Below are 20,643 nucleotides of genomic sequence, written 5' to 3'. Positions count from 1 at the left end.
CGTAACCTACGGACATTTCGCAAAGTGTTTGAGGTGCCTGGACGAGTCTCGTCTGCAGCCGCTTCCTTGCTGAACCTACGCCAGGGAGACACCTCCATGGGTGAGTACGCCATCCACTTCCGCACCCTGGCGGGAGAACTGTTGTGGAACAATGAGGCCCTGGTGGCTACATTCTGGCAGGGACTGTTCCCTAAAATTAAGGACGAGCTTGCCGCTCAAGATCTACCGTCTACCCTGGATGACCTCATACTTCTGGCCGCCCGGATTGGTAAAAGGATCCGAGAACAGCTCCAAGAAGCTTGTTGAGAGGGAGGACTCCCTAGTCCCGGTCCCTACTTTGCAACAACTCCTGCTGTCCTCAGATGCCGACCCTCCTATGGAGTCTGTGAGGATGGACCAGTTTAAGCTGTCTACCCAGGAGAGACAACGTAGACACACCTCGGGACTCTGCCTGTATTGCGGCCTCGGAGGCCATCTTGTGCATCTGGTCCCCAAAAGCCCCAAAACCTAGGGTTGGTAGGAGAGACAACCTTGGATAAAGAGGGACTTTTGTCTAAATTGTCCATTCCCGTGACCATAATGTCCGCCGAAAAAACGCATCGGGTCTCTGCGTATCTGGACTCTGGATCCGCTGGTAATTTCATTCGTAGAGACCTGGTGGATCTTCTCCAATTGCCCACTACCCCTTCTGGAGAGGCCGTTGGTAGTGGCCTCTGCCAGACCCTATTATAGCTGTGACCAAGCCACTGAGGCTCCAAGTAGGAGCTCTCCACTCCGAGCTCCTCTTGTTCTTTGTCTTGACCAAGGCCGTTAACCCCGTAATGCTGGGTCTGCCTTGGCTCCGACTACATGCCCCAGTCCTGGACTGGAGCTCTGGAGAGGTTCTCCAATGGGGTCCCGAGTGTCCCAACCATTGCCTGGCACAGATTAGTTCGGCGCAACCTCCTCTGCCTCGGTCATTGGCAGGATTGCCTGGTCATTATGCTGCATCTTCGGACGTCTTCAGCAAGAAGGAGGTAGAGACGCTGTCCCCAAACCATTTGTATGACTGTCCTATCGAGTTGACTCCTGGTACATCCCTTCCCCGTGGTACGGTATATCCTCTCTCCTTGCCAGAGACTCTGTACATGTCCGCCTATGTTAAAGAGAACTTAGAGAGGGGCTTCATACGGAAGTCTTTCTTCCCGGCAGGAGCCGGGTTCTTCTTCGTCAAGAAAAAGGATGGTTCCCTGCGTCCTTGTATCGACTACCGGGGTCTTAACCAGATCACGGTAAAAAATAGGTATCCGTTTCCATTGATCTCAGAACTGTTTGATCATATACGTGGTGCCAAGATTTTTTCCAAACCAGACCTGCGTGGGGCTTACAACCTAGTCCGGATTCGCCGGGGTGACGAATGGAAGACTGTATTTAACACCTGTGACGGACACTATGAACATCTAGTAATGCCCTTCGGCCTGTGTAATGCTCCTGCGGTCTTCCAGGAGTTTGTTAATGACATCTTCCGTGACCTCCTCTATGTTTGTGTTGTGGTCTATATTGATGATATCTTGATTTTTTCTCCAGATCCTATGACTCATCAGAGACATGTCCGTTAAGTTTTGCTGCGGTTAAGGCAGAATCGCCTGTGCGCCAAGTTGGAGAAGTGTGTGTTTGAGAGAGATGCGCTACCCTTCCTGGGCTACATCGTCTCGAATCGAGGTCTCAAGATGGATCTTGAAAAGGTAAAGTCCGTCCTGGAATGGCCACGCCCTCAAGGCTTGAGGGCCATGCAGCACTTCCTGGGATTCGCTAATTTTTACAGAAAGTTCATTCCAAACTTCTCCTCACTGACATCGCCTATCTCTAACCTCACCAAGAAGGGAATGAACACCAAGGTATGGACTCCTGAGGACGCATTGAACAGCCTGAAGAGTGCCTTCACGTCAGCCTCTATCCTCCATCATCCAGATGTTTCTCGAGGGTTCTCGTTGGAGGTGGACGCCTCCTCTGTCGGTGCTGGTGCACTCCTGATCCAGAGAGGTTCCAAGGGCAAGTCAATGGTATGTGGATATTTCTCTAAGCTCTTCTCTTCCGCAGAACGCAACTACTTGATTGGGGATCGGGAGTTACTGGCTATCAAATTGGCCCTGGAGGAGTGGAGACATCTACTAGAGGGTGCAGCTCATCCCATTATGATTGATAGGGACCACAAGAATCTCCCCTATCTCCAGACAGCCCAACGGCGAAACCCTCGTCAGGCCAGGTGGTCGCTGTTCTTTACCAGGTTCCAGTTTGAGCTCCATTATCGCCCGGCTGACAAGAATGTGAGGGCCGATGCCTTGTCCAGGTCATTCGAGACAGAGGACACCATGGAGATTCCACAGAATATTATTGACCCGTCTTGCATTGTCTCTGTCAACCCCCTGCAAGTTAGGGACATTCCTCCAGGGAGGACCTTTGTGCGTCTGACTGACAGAGGGAGCATCCTCCGCTGGGGACACTGCTCTAGACTGGCAGGTCACACGGATACCCGTAAGACCCGAGACCTGATTGCCCGTCATTTCTGGTGGCCCACGCTGCCCAAAGACATCATGGACTTTGTTTCGTCCTGCTCGGTGTGTGCAGCTAACAAGGTCGCTCACTGCAAACCTGCTGGCCTGCTCCAACCGCTGCCTATGCCCGATGTTCCCTGGCAGCATATAGCTATGGACTTTGTTACGGGCCTGCCTCCCTCTGTGGGATGCAGTACTGTCTGGGTGGTGGTGGACCTATTTTTGAAGATGGCACACTTCGTTCCACTGACCGGCCTTCCTTTTGCTCCTCAACTGGCCAACTTTTTCATCCAACACGTCTTCCGCCTGCACGGCTTGCCGCGGCATATTGTATCTGATCAGGGGGTCCAGTTCGACTCTAGGTTCTGGAGAGCCCTCTGTGGACTCCTCAATGTGAGATTGGACTTTTCCTCAGCCTACCATCAGTCCGATTGTCAAGTCGAGAGGATCAATCTTTGATAACTACCTACACCACTTCATCTTCAAGCAGCATGATGACTGCTTGCAGCTTCTTCCGTGGGCTGAGTTCTCATATAATAATCACACTAGCGAGTCCACAAGGAATACACCGTTATTCATTGTCTACGGCCAACACCCACAAATTCCTCTCCTGGTGCCAGTTATGTCTGAGGTACCAGCAGCTGATTCTGCTTTTAGGGACTTCCTGCAAATCTGGCAGCAGACTCGATCCTCCATCCTACTGGCAGTTGACCGCATGAAACGGAAGGCAGACACGAGGAGAAGAGAACCTCCTCAATTTCTCCCTGGCACAAACGCCTGGCTGTCCTCTAGGAATATCCGACTGAGGGTGCCATCATACAAATTTGCTCCCAGGTTCCTCGGACCCTTCGAGATCCTACAGCAGATCAACCCTGTCGCCTACAAGCTTCAGCTGCCTCCTACCCTCAAGATCCCCAACTCCTTCCATGTCTCCCTCCTGAAGCCGGTGGTTCTGAAATGCTATACCAAGACTCCTAGCCCTGCGGTTGCCTCCAGTGGCCCTTCAGACACCTTTCAGGTTAAGGAGATCTTGGACACCAAGAGAGTAAGAGGAAGAACTTTTTATTTGGTGGATTGGAAGGGGTTTGGTCCTGAAGAGAGGTCCTGGAAGCCAGAAGAGAACCTCAATGCTCCTACCCTACTGAAGAAGTTTCTCTCTCGCTCGGGCCCCAAGAGGAGGGGGCGTAAGAGGGGGGATACTGTCATGCCCAAGGTCGCGGGCCATCAGGCTCACTCACCTCCTGACGGCCGTAGCCATGGATCTGCTAGCGCTCACTTCGGCTTACCTCATCCGGGTCCCGTAGGTTGCGCGCTCACGCTCGTCCCTGCTCTTAAAGAGCCAGTGCGCGCACCTGCGTTGAAGTCAAAATTAGCCCATGAGCACCCTGGACTATAAGAGGGGCCCAGCCCCTTCCTGCCTTGCCTGAGCATTGTTGTCCTACCTTAAGTTTGTCTAAGCAAATGGTCTCCTTATGTTTTCCAGTTCCCAGTGTTTCCCGTTCCTTCTGCCTGTAACCTGTATCCCGTGCTACCCTGGTCAAGTGCCGTGCTGAGCTGTAGCCGTGTTGTGCTGAGTACCACGCCTGTCCTGCTGCTTAGTCCCAGCCGAGCCTGTCTTGCTACTCTCTGAGCTTCGACAGGTACACTATACGAACTATATACTGTGTCCTGTTGGCCATCTGCTATACCGTCAAGGCGGTACGGCCCAGTGGGTCCACGTACCCAACGTGACATAGGCCTTATAGTTCATAGCTGCATTTACAATTCAGCTGGTCATTACATAAGCTTTTTGTCTTACAGATCTTTAACAACTTAGCTGAGCACCTACAGTGGAGGAAATAAGTATTTGATCCCTTGCTGACTTTGTAAGTTTGCCCACTGTCAAAGTCATGAACAGTCTAGAATTTTTAGGCTAGGTTAATTTACCAGTGAGAGATAGATTATCTAAAAAAAAAAAAAGAAAATCACATTGTCAAAATTATATATATTTATTTGCATTGTGCACAGAGAAATAAGTATTTGATCCCCTACCAACCATTAAGAGTTGAGCCTCCTCCAGACCAGTTACACGCTCCAAATCAACTTGGTGCCTGCATTAAAGACAGCTGTCTTAAATGGTCACCTGTATAAAAGACTCCTTTCCACAGACTCAATTAATCAGTCTGACTCTAACCTCTACAACATGGGCAAGACCAAAGAGCTTTCTAAGAATGTCAGGGACAAGATCATAGACCTGCACAATGCTGGAATGGGCTACAAAACCATAAGTAAGATGCTGGGTGAGAAAGAGACAACTGTTGGTGCAATAGTAAGAAAATGGAAGACATACAAAATAACTGTTAAACGACATCGATCTGGGGCTCCATGCAAAATCTCACCTCGTGGGGTATCCTTGATCCTGAGGAAGGTGAGAGCTCAGCCGAAAACTACACGAGGGGAACTTGTTAATGATCTCAAGGCAGCTGGGACCACAGTCACCAAGAAAACCATTGGTAACACATTACGCCGTAATGGATTAAAATCCTGCAGTGCCCGCAAGGTCCCCCTGCTCAAGAAGGCACATGTACAGGCCCGTCTGAAGTTTGCAAATGAACATCTGGATGAATCTGAGAGTGATTGGGAGAAGGTGCTGTGGTCAGATGAGACTAAAATTGAGCTCTTTGGCATTAACTCAACTCGCCATTTTTGGAGGAAGAAAAATGCTGCCTATGATCCAAAGAACACCGTCCCCACTGTCAAGCATGAAGGTGGAAACATTATGTTTTGGGGGTGTTTCTCTGCTAAGTGCACAGGACTACTTCACCGCATCAATGGGAGAATGGATAGAGCCATGTACCGTCAAATCCTGAGTGACAACCTCCTTCCCTCCACCAGGACATTAAAAAGGGCTCGTGGCTGGGTCTTCCAGCACGACAATTACCCGAAACATACAGCCAAGGCAACAAAGGAGTGGCTCAAAAAGAAGCACATTAAGGTCATGGAGTGGCCTAGCCAGTCTCCAGACCTTAATCCCATCGAAAACTTATGGAGGGAGCTGAAGATCCGAGTTGCCAAGCGACAACCTCGAAATCTTAATGATTTACAATGATGATCTGCAAAGAGGAGTGGGCCAAAATTCCATCTAACGTGTGCAAACCTCATCATCAACTACTAAAAATGTCTGACTGCTGTGCTTGCCAACAAGGGTTTTGCCACCAAGTATTAAGTCTTGTTTGCCAAAGGGATCAAATACTTATTTCTCTGTGCACAATGCAAATAAATATATATAATTTTGACAATGTTATTTTTTTTTATTTTTTTTATATAATCTATCTCTCACTGGTAAAATTAACCTAGCCTAAAAATTCTAGACTGTTCATGTCTTTGACAGTGGGCAAACTTACAAAATCAGCAAGGGATCAAATACTTATTTCCTTCACTGTATAATGCTGTGATAGTTATTTTCTTCTACATCAGATTACTGTATAGTGTCTGGAGTAAATACTACATTTCCCAAAATACAAATCACCAAGACAAAGAATTCTGGAAGATCTCAGCGCTGAAGCCAGCAGGATTTTAACTCCAGTTCTGAACTATAATACAGACTGTAACTCATGATCAGTACATGATAAGTGAATGGAATGTATTTGTAAGTATTCAACGTTTTATGTAGAATTCTATATGGGAACTGTTAAAGCGAACCTAACTTTTCAGGTGACTTTTCAGAACAAGTTGTCATATGTGTGTACATGAGGAATAACACTATTTAACACTATTTCTGGCCATTAAATGACTTGTATATGGCATTTTTTTTCAGCAGTTTTCCCCTCTGCAGGCTTTTTCTCTAATTATCATTGGTCTCTGGGCTAGTCGGTGGAGCCCAACTTCTAACATGAATTCTATACTTCACACAAAGATAGAGATAGAAGAGCAGGAATCTCCTCTTCACTATCACTACTACAGCATGGATTACATTATACAGCAGTAATGAGCAGTGTAGCTGAGAATCCAGCACTGGGGGTTAAACAATAACACTTACCAGAAGTCGAAAAATTTCTGTCTGTATCTTTCTTACTCTGCTCCCCCATCCCCTACCCACAGACTTGCATAGGCAGCGTATCTGTGTCTCTTTCTCTTCCTACTCCCTCCTCCTGTTCCCCCTGCCCTCTCCATAGACTACTATTGGCAGGCAATGAAGAGATACACCCACACTTTCTGCAGTTTCTCTGTAACTAGGAATGGATTTTGCTGGACAACATGGGGTGGACAGAAGATTACAGAAAGGGAGACACCTAGTGGTAGTAACTTCACACAGAATTTGCATGGTTAAAACAACTACATTTTAAAGGGGTTGTCCAGGAATACATTTTATTTAAATTTTAACTTAATTGGACATATTTAATTATATTTCTAATTTAGTGTCTGTTTACATGTGCCAGCGTTACCCTGTTCTGATCTGCTGTCACGTGACCGCACCCAGGGTAAATTTTTTATTTCCTGTGACGTTCCGTGTCTTTGCTCAGCCAGCATTTCAGGTGGAACAAAGGCACGGTGCGTCATCAACTACATTTACAGGCAGTGGGCCGGGCAGATGTTTCATGAGCTCCGTCTCTGGTCCCACTGCCTGTAGACGTAGTTGATAACGCGCTGTGCCTCTGTTCAGTCGGAAGTGCTGGCTGAGCAAAGACACGGAGCGTCATCAATCCTGCCCCCTCCTCCTCCTGTCTCGTCGTCCACGCCTCCTCCTTCATCATCTTTACTCTTGGAGCCCCCGCACTGAAGTGCATGTGAGAAGGAGGCGGAGGAGATTTTTTGGCTCCCTGTAGGAGCGGAATCCCTAATCCCAGGTGATTCTGTTCCAGGAGAAGTCCCTGACTTCACTGTCCATATATGGACACAGTGACGTCAGGGACTTCTAAAGCGGAATTCCCAGCGCTGTGGCCGGAGATTCCGCTCCAGAAGAAGTTCCTGCCTTCACTGTCCATATATAGACACAGTGACGTCACAGAGTTCTGAAGCGTAATCCCCATCACTGTGGCCGGGGATTCCGATCCAGGAGAAGTCCCTGACTTCACTGTCCATATATGGACAGTGAAGTCAGGGACTTCTCCTGGAGCCATCCCCTACAGGAAGGTAGGGGGGTGGCTATGTACAAGGGGGCTGTGTAGCACTACCTACAGGGGGGCTGTGTAGCACTACCTACAGGGGGCTGTGTGGCATTACAAAAAGGGGGGCTGTGTGGCATTACCTACAGGGGGGGCTATGTGGCATTACCTACATGGGGGCTGTGTGGCATTGCTTACAGGGGCTGTGTGGCATTACCTACAGGGGGCTGTGTGGCACTACCTACAGGGGGGCTGTGTGGCATTACCTAGAGGGGGCTGTGTGGCATTACTTACAGGGGAGCTGTGTGGAATTACCTACAGGGGGCTTTGTATATCTACCTACAGGGGGGCTGTGTGGCACTACCTACAAGGGGGTATGTGTGGCACTATCTACAAGGGGGCTATGTGGCATTACCTACAGGGGGGCTGTGGCAGTATCTAAAGAATGTAGTGTGTGGCATTATCTACTGTGAATGATGGTTTATTTGCTTATCTTCTCTGTATTAAATTACATTATGAATTATCAAGCAGGATGCCAAATTACTAAAATATGTATTCTCCATTTTGCAAAAAACTTTCCTCTATATAATTCAAAGAAATGTCTTATCTTCATGTGTTCATAATATGGTCTTCATAACCCATTGTAGCGGGTTTGCTTAACGCCCAGACATAAAGTGCAACTATTTCTCACTATCGCAACAAATTCCCCCATGAGAACAAACCACTAACAACTGCCCATTATATGCTTGTCTCCAGGTGTTACCTGATGTCAGCATTTTAATGAAGAATTAGAATTATGTACTTGAAATATTCTTATTGTCTGCTATTGGCTGAATAACAAATATTGTCACATTGCCTCTGATTGGTTAACCTCCTGATTGGTTAACCTCAAGTCTACACCCCATTTGAATGATATTATTATAATTGAGTTTGGCAATAACCCTCCAGAGGAGTATTTTGAGCATGCCAGCAGCGTCTGTGTGTTATTTCTCCTCTCTTGATATATATCAGTATGAAATCTACTGATTAGGATGCTGGATAAAGCTCCTCGCGCGAGTGTCTGTTGGAACATTTGTCTAACTTTCAGTATAATATATTTTGAGCTATTGACTTCCACGGCAGTAATGGTGCCGTAAAAACCTGGGAGATTGCACATCTGATAGCTGTCGCTAGAGAGGTCTTGCGCTTTACATCTGTGAATTACAGAAAAACCGCGGTAGGTAAGGAGCTTATTCTTACAGCATTCACACATGTATTGCATAAGCCTCGGAATTTAGCTGTCATGACGTCACATCTTCTGGATGTGGCACTTTATCCAGTAATATTATGAAAGGATGGATCCAAAAAGGTATGTTGAAACTTTTTGTGTGATGAAAGATTGCAGGTGCGTACGTTACAATTACAATTACATTGTTAACCAGAAAAAGTTGTGAGAAGTGTAAGACCTCCGCTCTTTGGAATGCGGTGACATAGGCCATGGTGGAGAGAAGTTGTAACTCACATGTGACGTTTTTGAAATGAAGGGATTGTAGTCTGGACAGTGAGGAAAAAAAAACTTGTGCTGCTCTGTTGTAGTGTGTCATTTGTTATTTAGTTGTTGTGTAAAATCGTTGAGGATTAATAGTTATTCTGTACACTACCGTTCAAAAGTTTGGGGTCGCCCAGACAATTTTGTGTTTTCCATGAATGGCCACTCCATTACAGATAGAATACCAGCTGCCTGCTTCTTCCCTAAATAGTTCTTGCATAATTTGGAGGTGTGCTTTGGGTCATTGTCCTGTTGTAGGATGAAACTGGCTCCAATCAAGCGCTGTCCACAGGGTATGGCATGGCGTTGCAAAATGGAGTGATAGCCTTCCTTATTCAAAATCCCTTTTACCTTGTACAAATCTCCCACTTCACCAGCACCAAAGCAACCCCAGACCATCACATTACCTCCACCATGCTTGACAGATGGCGTCGGGCACTCTTCCAGCATCTTTTCAGTTGTTCTGCGTCTCACAAATGTTCTTCTGTGTGATCCAAACACCTCAAACTTCGATTCGTCTGTCCATAACACTTTTTTCCAATCTTCCTCTGTCCAATGTCTGTGTGCTTTTGCCCATATTAATCTTTTCCTTTTATTAGCCAGTCTCAGATATGGCTTTTTCTTTGCCACTCTGCCCTGAAGGCCAGCATCCCGGAGTCGCCTCTTCACTGTAGACAGTGACACTGGCGTTTTGCGTGTACTATTTAATGAAGCTGCCAGTTGAGGACCTGTGAGGCGTCTATTTCTCAAACTGGAGACTCTAATGTACTTGTCTTGTTGCTCAGTTGTGCAGCGGGGCCTCCCACTTCTCTTTCTACTCTGGTTAGTGCTGTCCTCTGAAGGGAGTAGTACACACCGTTGTAGGAAATCTTCAGTTTCTTGGTAATTTCTCGCATGGAATAGCCTTCATTTCTAAGAACAAGAATAGACTGTCGCGTTTCACATGAAAGCTCTCTTTTTATAGCGATTTGGAGAGTTTAATCGAACCCACAAATGATATGCTCCAGATTCTCAACTAGCTCAAAGGAAGGTCAGTTTTATAGCTCCTCTAAACAGCAAAACATAATTGCACAAGGGTTTTCAAGTGTTTTCTAATCATCCATTAGCCTTCTAACACAGTTAGCAAACACAATGTACCATTAGAACACTGGAGTGATGGTTGCTGGAAATGGGCATCTATACACCTATGTAGATATTGCATTAAAAAAACAGACGTTTGCAGCTAGAATAGTAATTTACCACATTAACAATGTATAGAGTGTATTTCTGATTAATTTAATGTTATCTTCATTGAAAAAAACTGCTTTTCTTTCAAAAATTAGGAAATTTCTAAGTGACCCTAAACTTTTGAACGGTAGTGTATTTCGGCCGGAAGTCCCGGACCGAACTCAGTGCAGGGAGCCGGGCTCCTAGCATCATAGTTATGTACGACGCTAGGAGTCCCTGCCTCTCCGTGGAACTGCTGTCCCGTACTGTAATCATGTTCTCAGAAGGGAAGGAGCACCTTTTGAATTTTGGAGCGCAGATTTTGCTGGATTGGTTTTCAGTGCCATGTCGAGTTTGCAACGCCCTGGAGGGACCAAAACAGTGGAAACCCCCCAAAAATGGAAACTACATCCATCAAGAAATTTTTCTATGGGTATAGTTAGCATTTTGACCCCACAGGTTTTTTGTAGAATTTAGTGGAATTAGGCCGTGAAAATGAATATCAACATTTTTGTCCACTAAAATTTGTAATTTTTTAATTTTCACAAGGGATAAAAGAGAAAAAATCACACCAACATTTGTAAAGCAATTTCTCCCGAGTACGGCAATACCCCACATGTGGTCATAAATGTTTTTTTTTTTTATTAGAAATGAATTAACCCTTTCAGGACTGATCCTATTTTGCTTTTTCATTTTTGTTTTTGACTCCCCGCCTTCCAAGAGCCATAACTTTTGTATTTTTCCATCAATAGAGTGGTGTGAGGGCTTATGTTTTGTGGGAAGAGTTGTAGTTTCTATTAACACAATTTAAAGTGCCATAAAATGTACTTGGAAACTGAAAAAAAAGAAAAGACTATTTGTTTAAAAAAATTAATTGTTTTGTATCATCCCATTCTGACAGCCAGAACTTTTTTATTTTTCGGTCGATTGAGCGCTGTGAGGGCTTATTTTTGGCTGGACAAGCTTTTACTGGTACCATTTTATGGTACATACACCTTCTTGATCAGTTTTTATTACATCTTTTTTAGAGCTATGGTAACCAAAAAACAGCGATTTTGGTGTTTTAAATTCTTTATTTCTTACAGCGTTCACCATGCACAATAATTTAAGTTTTACCTTATTCTGTGGCTCGGTACGATTATCGCGATACCATAGGTATATCGTTTTTTTAATGTTTTGCAGCGTTTGCACAATAAAATTACGTTTCTATAAAATAATTTATTTTCTGAGAAACCATATTCTGAGAGCCGTAACTTTTTTATTTTTTAGTCAAAAAAGCTGTGGGAGGTCTTGTTTTTTGTGGGACGGGTTGTAGTTTTTAATGGTACTATTTTGGGGTAAATGCGACTTTTTCATCACTTTTTATTCTATATCTTGGGAGGGGTGGTGACCAAAAGATGCTGGCATAGTTTTATGTTTATTTTGTTTGCGGAGTTCACCGTGCGGGAAAAATAACATTATCGTTTCATAGTTTGGGTCGTTACGAACGCGGTGATGCCAAATATGTGTACTTTTTTAACATTTTCATTTTTTTCCTATAATAAATGACTTATAATAGGAAAAAAACGACTTTTATTTTGACACTTTTATAAAACATTTTTATTAACTTTTTTTACCTTTTTTTTTACTTTTTACACTTTCTTTTTTTTACCTGCAGCTCTGATCGCTGCTAGAATACATTACACTACCTAGGTTGTGTTTTAATGTATTCCAACTGTCAGTGTGACGTCACAGTCACTCTGACAGTAAGTCTACGAGGACCAGCCAGAGGCTTCCGTACATGCAGACCCGGAGGCTGTTGTCTGGCCTCCGAATGCCATCACAAGCATTAGCAACCCCCACAATCGCATGGGGGCTGCTGATGTGCCAAAAAAAAACTAAATGCGGTGATCGCAATCGGGAGACGCGTTTAACGGGTTAATTGCCAAAATCAGCTGCGAAGAGCCATTGATTGGCAACACTGGAGTGTCAGTGTCAGGGACAGGTGACCTCCTGGTTCCCGATGCACACCTTGTCGCCGACAGTGTGCATCAGGAACGGCACAGTGACTTCCTGTCACTCTGACAGGAAGCCTATCAGGACCAGCCGGAGGTTGGCAGACACGGAGGCCATTGTTTGGCTTCCGTTTGCCATGCTAACTATTGGCAAACCCAGCGATTTCAACCGATCGCCGAATTTAAGGGGTTAATTTGCTAAAATCAGTGGCAAAGGACCGCTGGCCGGCAAGAGTGGAGTGTCGCCAACAGTGTGCACCGGAAACAACTCAGTAACTATACGTCCTCGTGCGGGAAGTAACCTCCCGCGACGACATATAGTTGCTGACTCGTGCGGGTAGGGGTTAATGAATATGGTTCTAGGAGGTCTTCAAAATGTGTATGAGACCCCAATTAGTAATCCAGATTAAATGTGTATGACAGTACCCTCAATTTTGAGTTTTTTGTGTATAGATGGTTCCAGATCCTTCCAGAATGGTAAATATGGCACTGGGTATGCTGTGCTGTAGTCTCCACGCAATATAAGGTATTGTGTAAGAGACCATCCCCCTCCAGCAAATCTGCACAGGTGGTCGAGGTGACGTCACTCACAGATGAGTCTTTACAGATTTAGATGGGCAGAAGGCAAAACAAAAAATAAAATTTGTCTGAACATTGTTGATTTTATGCCAGATTTCAGTAAAATAATTTGTTTGTTGGGGTGGGATTTACAAGTGTCCTGGATCATCAGATGAATGTGGAAAAATAAAACTCTGTCCTTTTGAAATAGTCTATATATATGTGACATAGGTTTCCAATGTAAATTTGTAATCTAGAGATACTTTATCATATACAGTATGTACAAGACAGGATACGAGGCACAAGGTAAATCATCCAGAAACCACTCTCACCTTCTTGTTCATCTCAAGAAGCAGAGCTGGAGGTGCTCGCTGAGGCTTGTAACCTGGCAAAATGTAAGACCGCCGACATTTACACTTACTCTTGGTACACTTTTTGCATCGCCCACAATTATGGGCCCCATTGGTAGTAGGAACTTTGTTGGATCATCGGGTAAGCCAATTGAGAGAGCAAGAGATGACAGACCTGACAACAAGAGAGTATGTGCAGTCAGGTGTCAGTAAATTGGCTTGTCCCTGGATTCAATAATGCCACCACTAGGTTTGTAGCAGCCTGCATGATCTGCGCACGGCATGACATAGGTAAAACAGCAAAGGTACCTATGAAAAGTGCAGCCCGGCCAGTTTAACTGTCCCAGCGACTGCAGAACATACAACTACCCGAGGTAGGTGTGTATGATAATGTGCTCGTATGTGTAGACCTGTTCTCAGGGTGGCCTGAAGCCTGGCCAGTACCTTCCTCATTGCAGAAGTTGTGTGTAGTGATGGGAATAGTTTTTATCCCAAGTATTGAACTGGTGTTTGTACAATGATAAGATATCAGCAGTTCTCCAGATGTTATTCCAAAGTTAGTTTGATTAATAATGATATTCAAGAAGTGCTGTGGGAATATTAAATACTGAGGTTAATTTTATGTAAAGTTCTAGACCAGCGTGTCTTAGCATTGGACTATTGGAGGCATGTGTCAGATAAAAGGTACAGCAGCGGAATATTCCCATTTGAAAACATTTTTTTTTTTTCTTGTTGTGAAAGGAAAATTTGAGACCAGAGAATTCTGTGCCGTCTATATATAAAGAAGAAAAATCAGTTTGCATGTATCACTTCTAGTTACTGCTCAATGTGAATGTTGAATATAAAGATGTTATTTGTTAATGGGTTTTTTTCAATCGAATTATCTGATTAAGATTAATTAATGATTATGCAGTGTAAAAGATTGTTCTCCACAGGAAGTGTCCAACTTGGAGCTAAAGGCGTGAAAACCAGATTCTAACAGAATGTGGACGGATGAAGGAAGGTAAACAGGTAGCACCCAAGGCACTCTTGATGCCACTTGCATTGACGGTGTATGACCTCACATATGCCTCCAAGACTGCAAGGATCGGTTTGGTAAGATCTAATTGGTATGTCCCAGGTTTTACAGCTGTTGCTGCTAAATTCTGTTAGAGCTGTTTGATTTGCCTACAGAACAGTCCTGGCAGACCGGTGCCAACCTTATCATCATACCCACATCCCACAAAGAGAAGAGACCTTGTAGCGGGTTGGCTGAACGCCCAGACATAAAGTGCAACTATTTCTTATTATCGCAACAAATTCCCCCATGAGAACAAACCACTAACAACTGCCCATTATATGCTTGTCTCCAGGTGTTACCTGATGTCAGCATTTTAATGAAGAATTAGAATTATGTACTTGAAATATTTTTATCGTCTGCTATTGGCTGAATAAGAAATATTGTCACATTGCCTCTGATTGGTTAACCTCAAGTCTACACCCCATTTTAATGATATTATTATAATTGAGTTTGGCAATAAACCTCCAGAGGAGTATTTTGAACATACCAGCAGCGTCTCTGTGTTATTTCTCCTCTTTCATATATATCGGTATGAAATCTCCTGATTTAGGATGCTGGATAAAGTTCCTGGCGTAAGTGTAGGTTGGAACACTCATCTAAATTTCAGTCTAATATATATTGAGCCATTGACTTCCATGACACTACAGAGGGTAGTGTGCAGCATTATCTAAAGAGGGCAGTGTCTGGCAGAAAATGTCCAAATTAAATTCATCCGTTATTAAAATCGACAATCGGAAAAAAACTGATGCAAAACAGGTCAAAATCGGCCGTTAAAAACGGAAACACGGCCCTGAACGCAAACGGAATGGATGCAAAAAGGCAGAGAAAAACAGACCAAAACGGCCATTTTTATCGGCCAACACTCGGACCCCATCGTGTGAATAGAGCCTAAAGGTAGTTGATGACGCGCCGTGCCCCTGTTCAGCCAGAAGTGCTGGCTGATCAAAGACATGGAGCGTCGCCTCTCCTAGTACATGCCCCCTGCTCCTTCTACTCTCTGATGTAGAAGGAGAAGGGGCAGCTTTGTTATTCCTCAATCTCCACGCATCCCGTTGGTTACATAAACACAGGGCTGTTGGGTTTACATGACCCTCAACATCCCTGTCTATTACCCACAACATCCCTGTCTATTACCCTCAACATCCCTGTCTATTACCCCCAACATCCCTGTTTATTACTCCCCACATTCCCGTATATAACCCCCATCATCCCTGTGTGATTATTACTGGGTGTGTGTGACTGTGCAGGGAGCTAGCTGCCTGTAATTAGAGCAGGGAATGACCCTGTGAACATAAAGTGGCGTGGCAGTATGCAAATAGCTGAGATGCTGTGAAGGGAGTAAATGCAAGCTGTCTCCTCAAATGCAGCAAGGGATCATGGGTATTGTGGGTTACAAGACAGGAAACAGACAGGAACAGAAGAAAGGGATGTAAACAAACAGAAAGAGCAGAAGTAACGATGGAGATTAAACAGAAACTGGTTAGAAGGTTAGTAGGGGGTTTTAGGGAAGGCAAACCAATGCTGGGGGACACTTTTTAGAAAATATTTTTTTCGTGGCCAACCCCTTTAACAGTAAGCCAATGACAAAGTTGATATGTTCAAAGAGGTATCATTGAGAGATCCTTCATGTGCAAGTTGCTTTATATTTTCTGTACGGATTTACAAAATTATGAAATTTAAATACAAATCCATTTTTTGCATTTTATACAGGAGCTATATCTGTACTATAAATTATAAACTTTGATAATGTTTTGCTTTTAGTACTTGCAAACTTTATTTTAAGAATGACAGTCCTTGACTTCCTGATTTTTTTATTATATTAAATATATGACACTTGTATGACTCCAAATATTGAGTCGAAACAAACCATTCCATTTGTCCTTTTCTTCCCATATTTTAATTTCAAAAGCTTTAAAAGTCATCAGAATGCTTCCAAATAGAGATTCAAAAATGATCCTTTCTACTGATTACTTAAGATGTGAATCAACCAGATTTGCTGCGAAACTTGACCCTGGCACTTCTACCATCTCTATGCCCAAGATAGCAACAATTCTTTCTGTAGACCTCTCTCTTCAGTCTTTTGTTATATGTGAAAAATATTCTTCTTCCATCATTCAATGTAACGATGTGTTGGAATCCTCAATCTTGCATACATGCATTAGGGAAATGTTTTACATGTTCAATAGCTGAAAAGCTTTAACATGTTCATTTGCTATCTAGGGAAGGAAAACCAACACTTTTTCGGTAAGAAGGATACATATGATTCACATAAAAATATTGACAATACACTAGACTTGAAAAACATTTTTGAATTGATCAAAACATTTTTGAAGGTGAAAATCCAGACAGGGAGCTTCAATAGCAGTTTAAGGATGGTAAGGAGGTGCGCCAAAGCCGTGTTTGAAAATGTTTATTTACAAGACAGGTCTGCAGGCCGTGGGATGCTAGAGTAAAGGAATTCAACAATTATTAGTAAACTGGATCTAATAAGATCAGTAACATACTTGTATAACATTTATATTATAAGTAAAATATGTAATACCTTGTTGCTTCCACATTATCTCCTTTTTCTTCTGCCCTGGAATAAAAAGAATTATCAGAAATGAACAATGGCATTCACATTGATGAATGCAGTGTTTACATAGATTTATATTTATATCTGTCACTTTGCAAAATGTATAGTTAAAGGGTTATTCACACAATCTTATTCATTACACAGTGTTCCGCACTCATAAAATAAATAAAGTTTTCAAATACAATCTATTGTCCATAGTGCATGCTGTACGAGATATCACCAACCAAAAAGCCCCATCTTACAAGGTTGTGTATAGCGCGTTGCCCTGGGATCCGTTCTCCTGTATTTCCTTTTGTCCCAGTCAAGCATGCATGGTTGATACCTGCTATTCTTTTACAGTGGATATCCTCTTGTTTTTGTGCAGTGAGATGGCAATTGCGCGGTTGCACCATCCTCACTGCACAGGGCAGACATGTGCACTGTACGCCAGCTGCTGTCAAAGAAGCAGCAACTCCTCTCCTTCTGCACCGCGTGGTTGTGTATAAGGCACAGCCAAACAAGCGTTGAAGTATCACACATTAAAACACTAATGATAAGTTGCCATTAGAAAAGCCCAAAGAAATCTGCAATTATATTCCCATACGCAGGAGATTGCGGGGATCCTAAGGGAGGAGCAAGGTGCTTGTGGGAAACGTAACACACTGCGATCACATGGGCAGCGCTGAAGGACGCCCACTTGACACTGAGTAGAGACAAAGAGTCACGGAGAACTTGGAGCCGGAACAAGAAACTAGATATTGAGTATCTGAAGGCATGGTTGGATTACTTTAGCTAGTAGGCTTCAGTTATTTTGAAAAAAAACTATTAGATTCTGTGACAACCCCAGCAAAATTAAGAATTGTGCTTGTTCTCATAACCAGTTATAAACTTAGCAAGGAGTATGCCATAATCCATCTTTTGGACAGTATATCCGTATCTCTGTGATACATTCCAGTCTTTAATATGTTGACTGTCAGATGAAAGAAGGAAAGGTTCCACGTACTCAAAGTAGAGCGGACTGTATATGATCATCTGTTGTGGCAATTCTTAAGTTCAATCTCATGCGCTAACATCAGGACAAAACAGTGGCTAGCATGTTTTACACAGCAGTCCTCCACAAGCTTTACATTTTTCCATCCGGTATATGACATTTTTAAACAACAGTGCAGGAGCGATCCATTCTCCAGCTATGTCCCTTCTTCTAAGTGAGCAAGGTATAGAGATTTACATGAAATAATAACTGATACTTTTGTGTGTATGCTCTGTGTATACAGGTTGTTTAACCCCTTAAGAAACCAGACAAATTATGTCCTTAAGCACCCAAAGAATTTTTGCGTCCGCTCAATCTGCTAGTTACAACTTTTTATTTTGAAGCAGACATAAATTAGTGTTATAAAGCTATTCTGAGTTTTTTTTACGCTAATTGTAATAAAAATGTGTGAACATTATTATATGGGTTATTATGATATGGGGATGTCAAATATGTATGTGTTTTGTAAAGTGCTCATTCAATGAAGTATATTTGCGAATACAATTTTTTTTATTTTCCACAACTATTTTACTATTTAACTATTTTAGTAATACTAAATTAAATAAAAAAATTGTAATCTTTTTTTTTTGTCACAGGGACTAAAAATCTGCACAGACAACTGCAAAAATTTCAGCAACACATCTACTGTTTGTTAATATATATTGTCCCACTGCGGATTTTACTGCAACTCTGTGGCAGGTATTATCATTTGCATTGCAAAGAGTGGAATCCTCAGCAATTCCGCAACACAGCAAGAATTAGAAAATCTGCAGCATGCCCTGAATTCTGCACAGATTTTTTTTTTACCAATACACGTGGACAGGGTTTTCAAGACCCCATCTATTATACTGAAATTTGCTGCAGATTTTCGCATCCGAATCTGCACAAAAAAAATCTGTCATAAATCGGCCACGTTTGAACCTGGCCTTAGAGTGTACCCAAAGTTTACAAACATGCAAACAAGATAAAGTCTAACAGGGAGAAATTGAAAGACAAATGTTCCATGGGTATTTTAAGCTTCCATGGAAACAAAGGTGCACTATATGGACAAAAGTGTTGTGACACCTACACATTACACCTACATGTAAATCCATAGGCATTAATATGGAGTTGGTCCCCCCTATCCAGCTATATCATCCTCCACTCTTCTGTGAAAGCTTTCTACAAGATCTTGGAGTGTGTCTGTGGGAATTTTTCGAGTGGCAGATCATCATTAGGGCGGTTTGGGTGGCTGCCCGGGGCCCAAGGTTCCGAGAGGGGCCCATGGCCTTCAGAACCGCACATGACCGCACGGGCCCCCTCATGCCCGGTGGCGTCGCTAGCACCGGAGGGGGCCCTGGTGCTAGGGAAAGCCTAATTCACTTGTATATGAGTCCTCAGGACTCAGATACAAATGAATACTATAGGCTGCAGGCCACACTAGGCTTGCAGCCTATAAGGCGCTAGGAAGATTACCTGCGCAGGCCGGCATGATCACGTACTTCATCACGCGGGTCTGCGCATGCGTCCGACTGGAGATTCGCGGGAACGGGGCAAGGTAAGTACAATATATTTCTATTTTTTTAGGAGTGGAGCGCTGTGTGGCAATATACAGGGGGGGAGCACTGTGTGGCAACATACAGGGGGGAAGCGCTGTGTGGCAACATACAGGGGGGAGCGCCGTGTGGCCCTATATACAAGGGGGGGCTGTGTGGCACTATTTACAAGAGGGGGAAGGCTATGTGGGATTATTTACAAGAGAGAGAAGGCTGTGTGGCGCTATCCACAGGGTGCTGTGTGGCGCTATCCACAGGGGTATGTATGTGGCGCTATCTACAGGGGTATGTGTGTGGCGTTCTCTACAGGGGGGCTGTGTGGCACTATCTACAGGGGGCTGTGTGTGGCACTATCCACAGGGGTATGTGTGTGGCGCTTTCTACAGGGGTGGCTGTGTGTCGCTATCAATAGGGGCCTGTGTGGCACTATCTATAGGGGCTGTGTGTGATGCTCTCTATGGGGGGGATGTGTGATATCTACAGGGGCTGTGTGTGATGCTATCTACAGGGGGCACTATGTATGTGGTGCTTTACTTTACAGTGTGTGACACAATTATATTCAGGGGCACAGTGTTCTATTTTATTCAGGGGTGCAGTGTATGGTGCTATTACATTTAGTGGCGCAGTGTATGGTGCTATTATATTTAGGGGCACAGTGTGTGGCACCATGATAATTTTATCTTCGTTTATAGGTGTGGAAATGTTGCAAAAGTGAGGAGCCGAAGACATCTGAGTGGCAAATTCTGCAGAAATGTGTCATGGCCGGGAGAAGTCGTCATGAACTCTGGACCGGATGGAGAAGAAAAGAGGAAAAAAAACTACTAGAATCTGAGAAGTCGTCACCTATGAGTCACTAGATTTATAGAGAATCTGTCACATCTCCTGACATATTTATTATAGGAAAATCCTTGTATTTCACAAAAAGTCTTTGTGCAGTCCAGGACTGATAGACAACTCCCCTTGACAGGAGGATGTGTCCCTGCAGAGTGTGATACTGTCAGTATGTAGGGACACAGCCCTTTGACTAGGGGAATCGTAAAACCCATTTGTTAATGCTCGAACAGAAAGGTAGTGTTAGCAATAGTTACGTCAGCGTTGGGGAAGCGGGCCCAAGTTTGGGTAACAGCCCAGGGCCTATGGTCTACTTAATCCGCCACAGATTTTTGCCCATTCATCAAGAAGAGTATTTTTGGGTCTCAGAAACGGATGT

The 20,643-nt window shown here is 43.9% G+C and overlaps 1 protein-coding gene across 1 annotated transcript in view; it reads right to left on the bottom strand.

The window, feature by feature from the left end:
• Positions 1-16,108: 16,108 nt before the first annotated feature.
• The window catches only part of ATCAY (ATCAY kinesin light chain interacting caytaxin), a 61,355-nt gene continuing 56,820 nt past the window's right edge, over positions 16,109-20,643 (bottom strand). The window contains exons 11-12 of the mRNA XM_075864172.1: positions 16,857-16,892; positions 16,109-16,758 (exon numbers count right to left, since the gene is read on the bottom strand). Coding sequence (XP_075720287.1) covers positions 16,725-16,758; positions 16,857-16,892 — 70 coding nt within the window. The 3' untranslated portion in view covers positions 16,109-16,724. The remainder of the gene's footprint in view (positions 16,759-16,856; positions 16,893-20,643) is intronic.

Source organism: Rhinoderma darwinii, chromosome 1, assembly GCF_050947455.1.
Source record: "Rhinoderma darwinii isolate aRhiDar2 chromosome 1, aRhiDar2.hap1, whole genome shotgun sequence".
In the NCBI taxonomy this organism is placed as follows: Eukaryota; Metazoa; Chordata; class Amphibia; order Anura; family Rhinodermatidae; genus Rhinoderma; species Rhinoderma darwinii.
The sequence above is the reverse complement of the archived record's forward strand: the minus strand, read 5'-3'. Positions and strand labels throughout refer to the sequence as shown.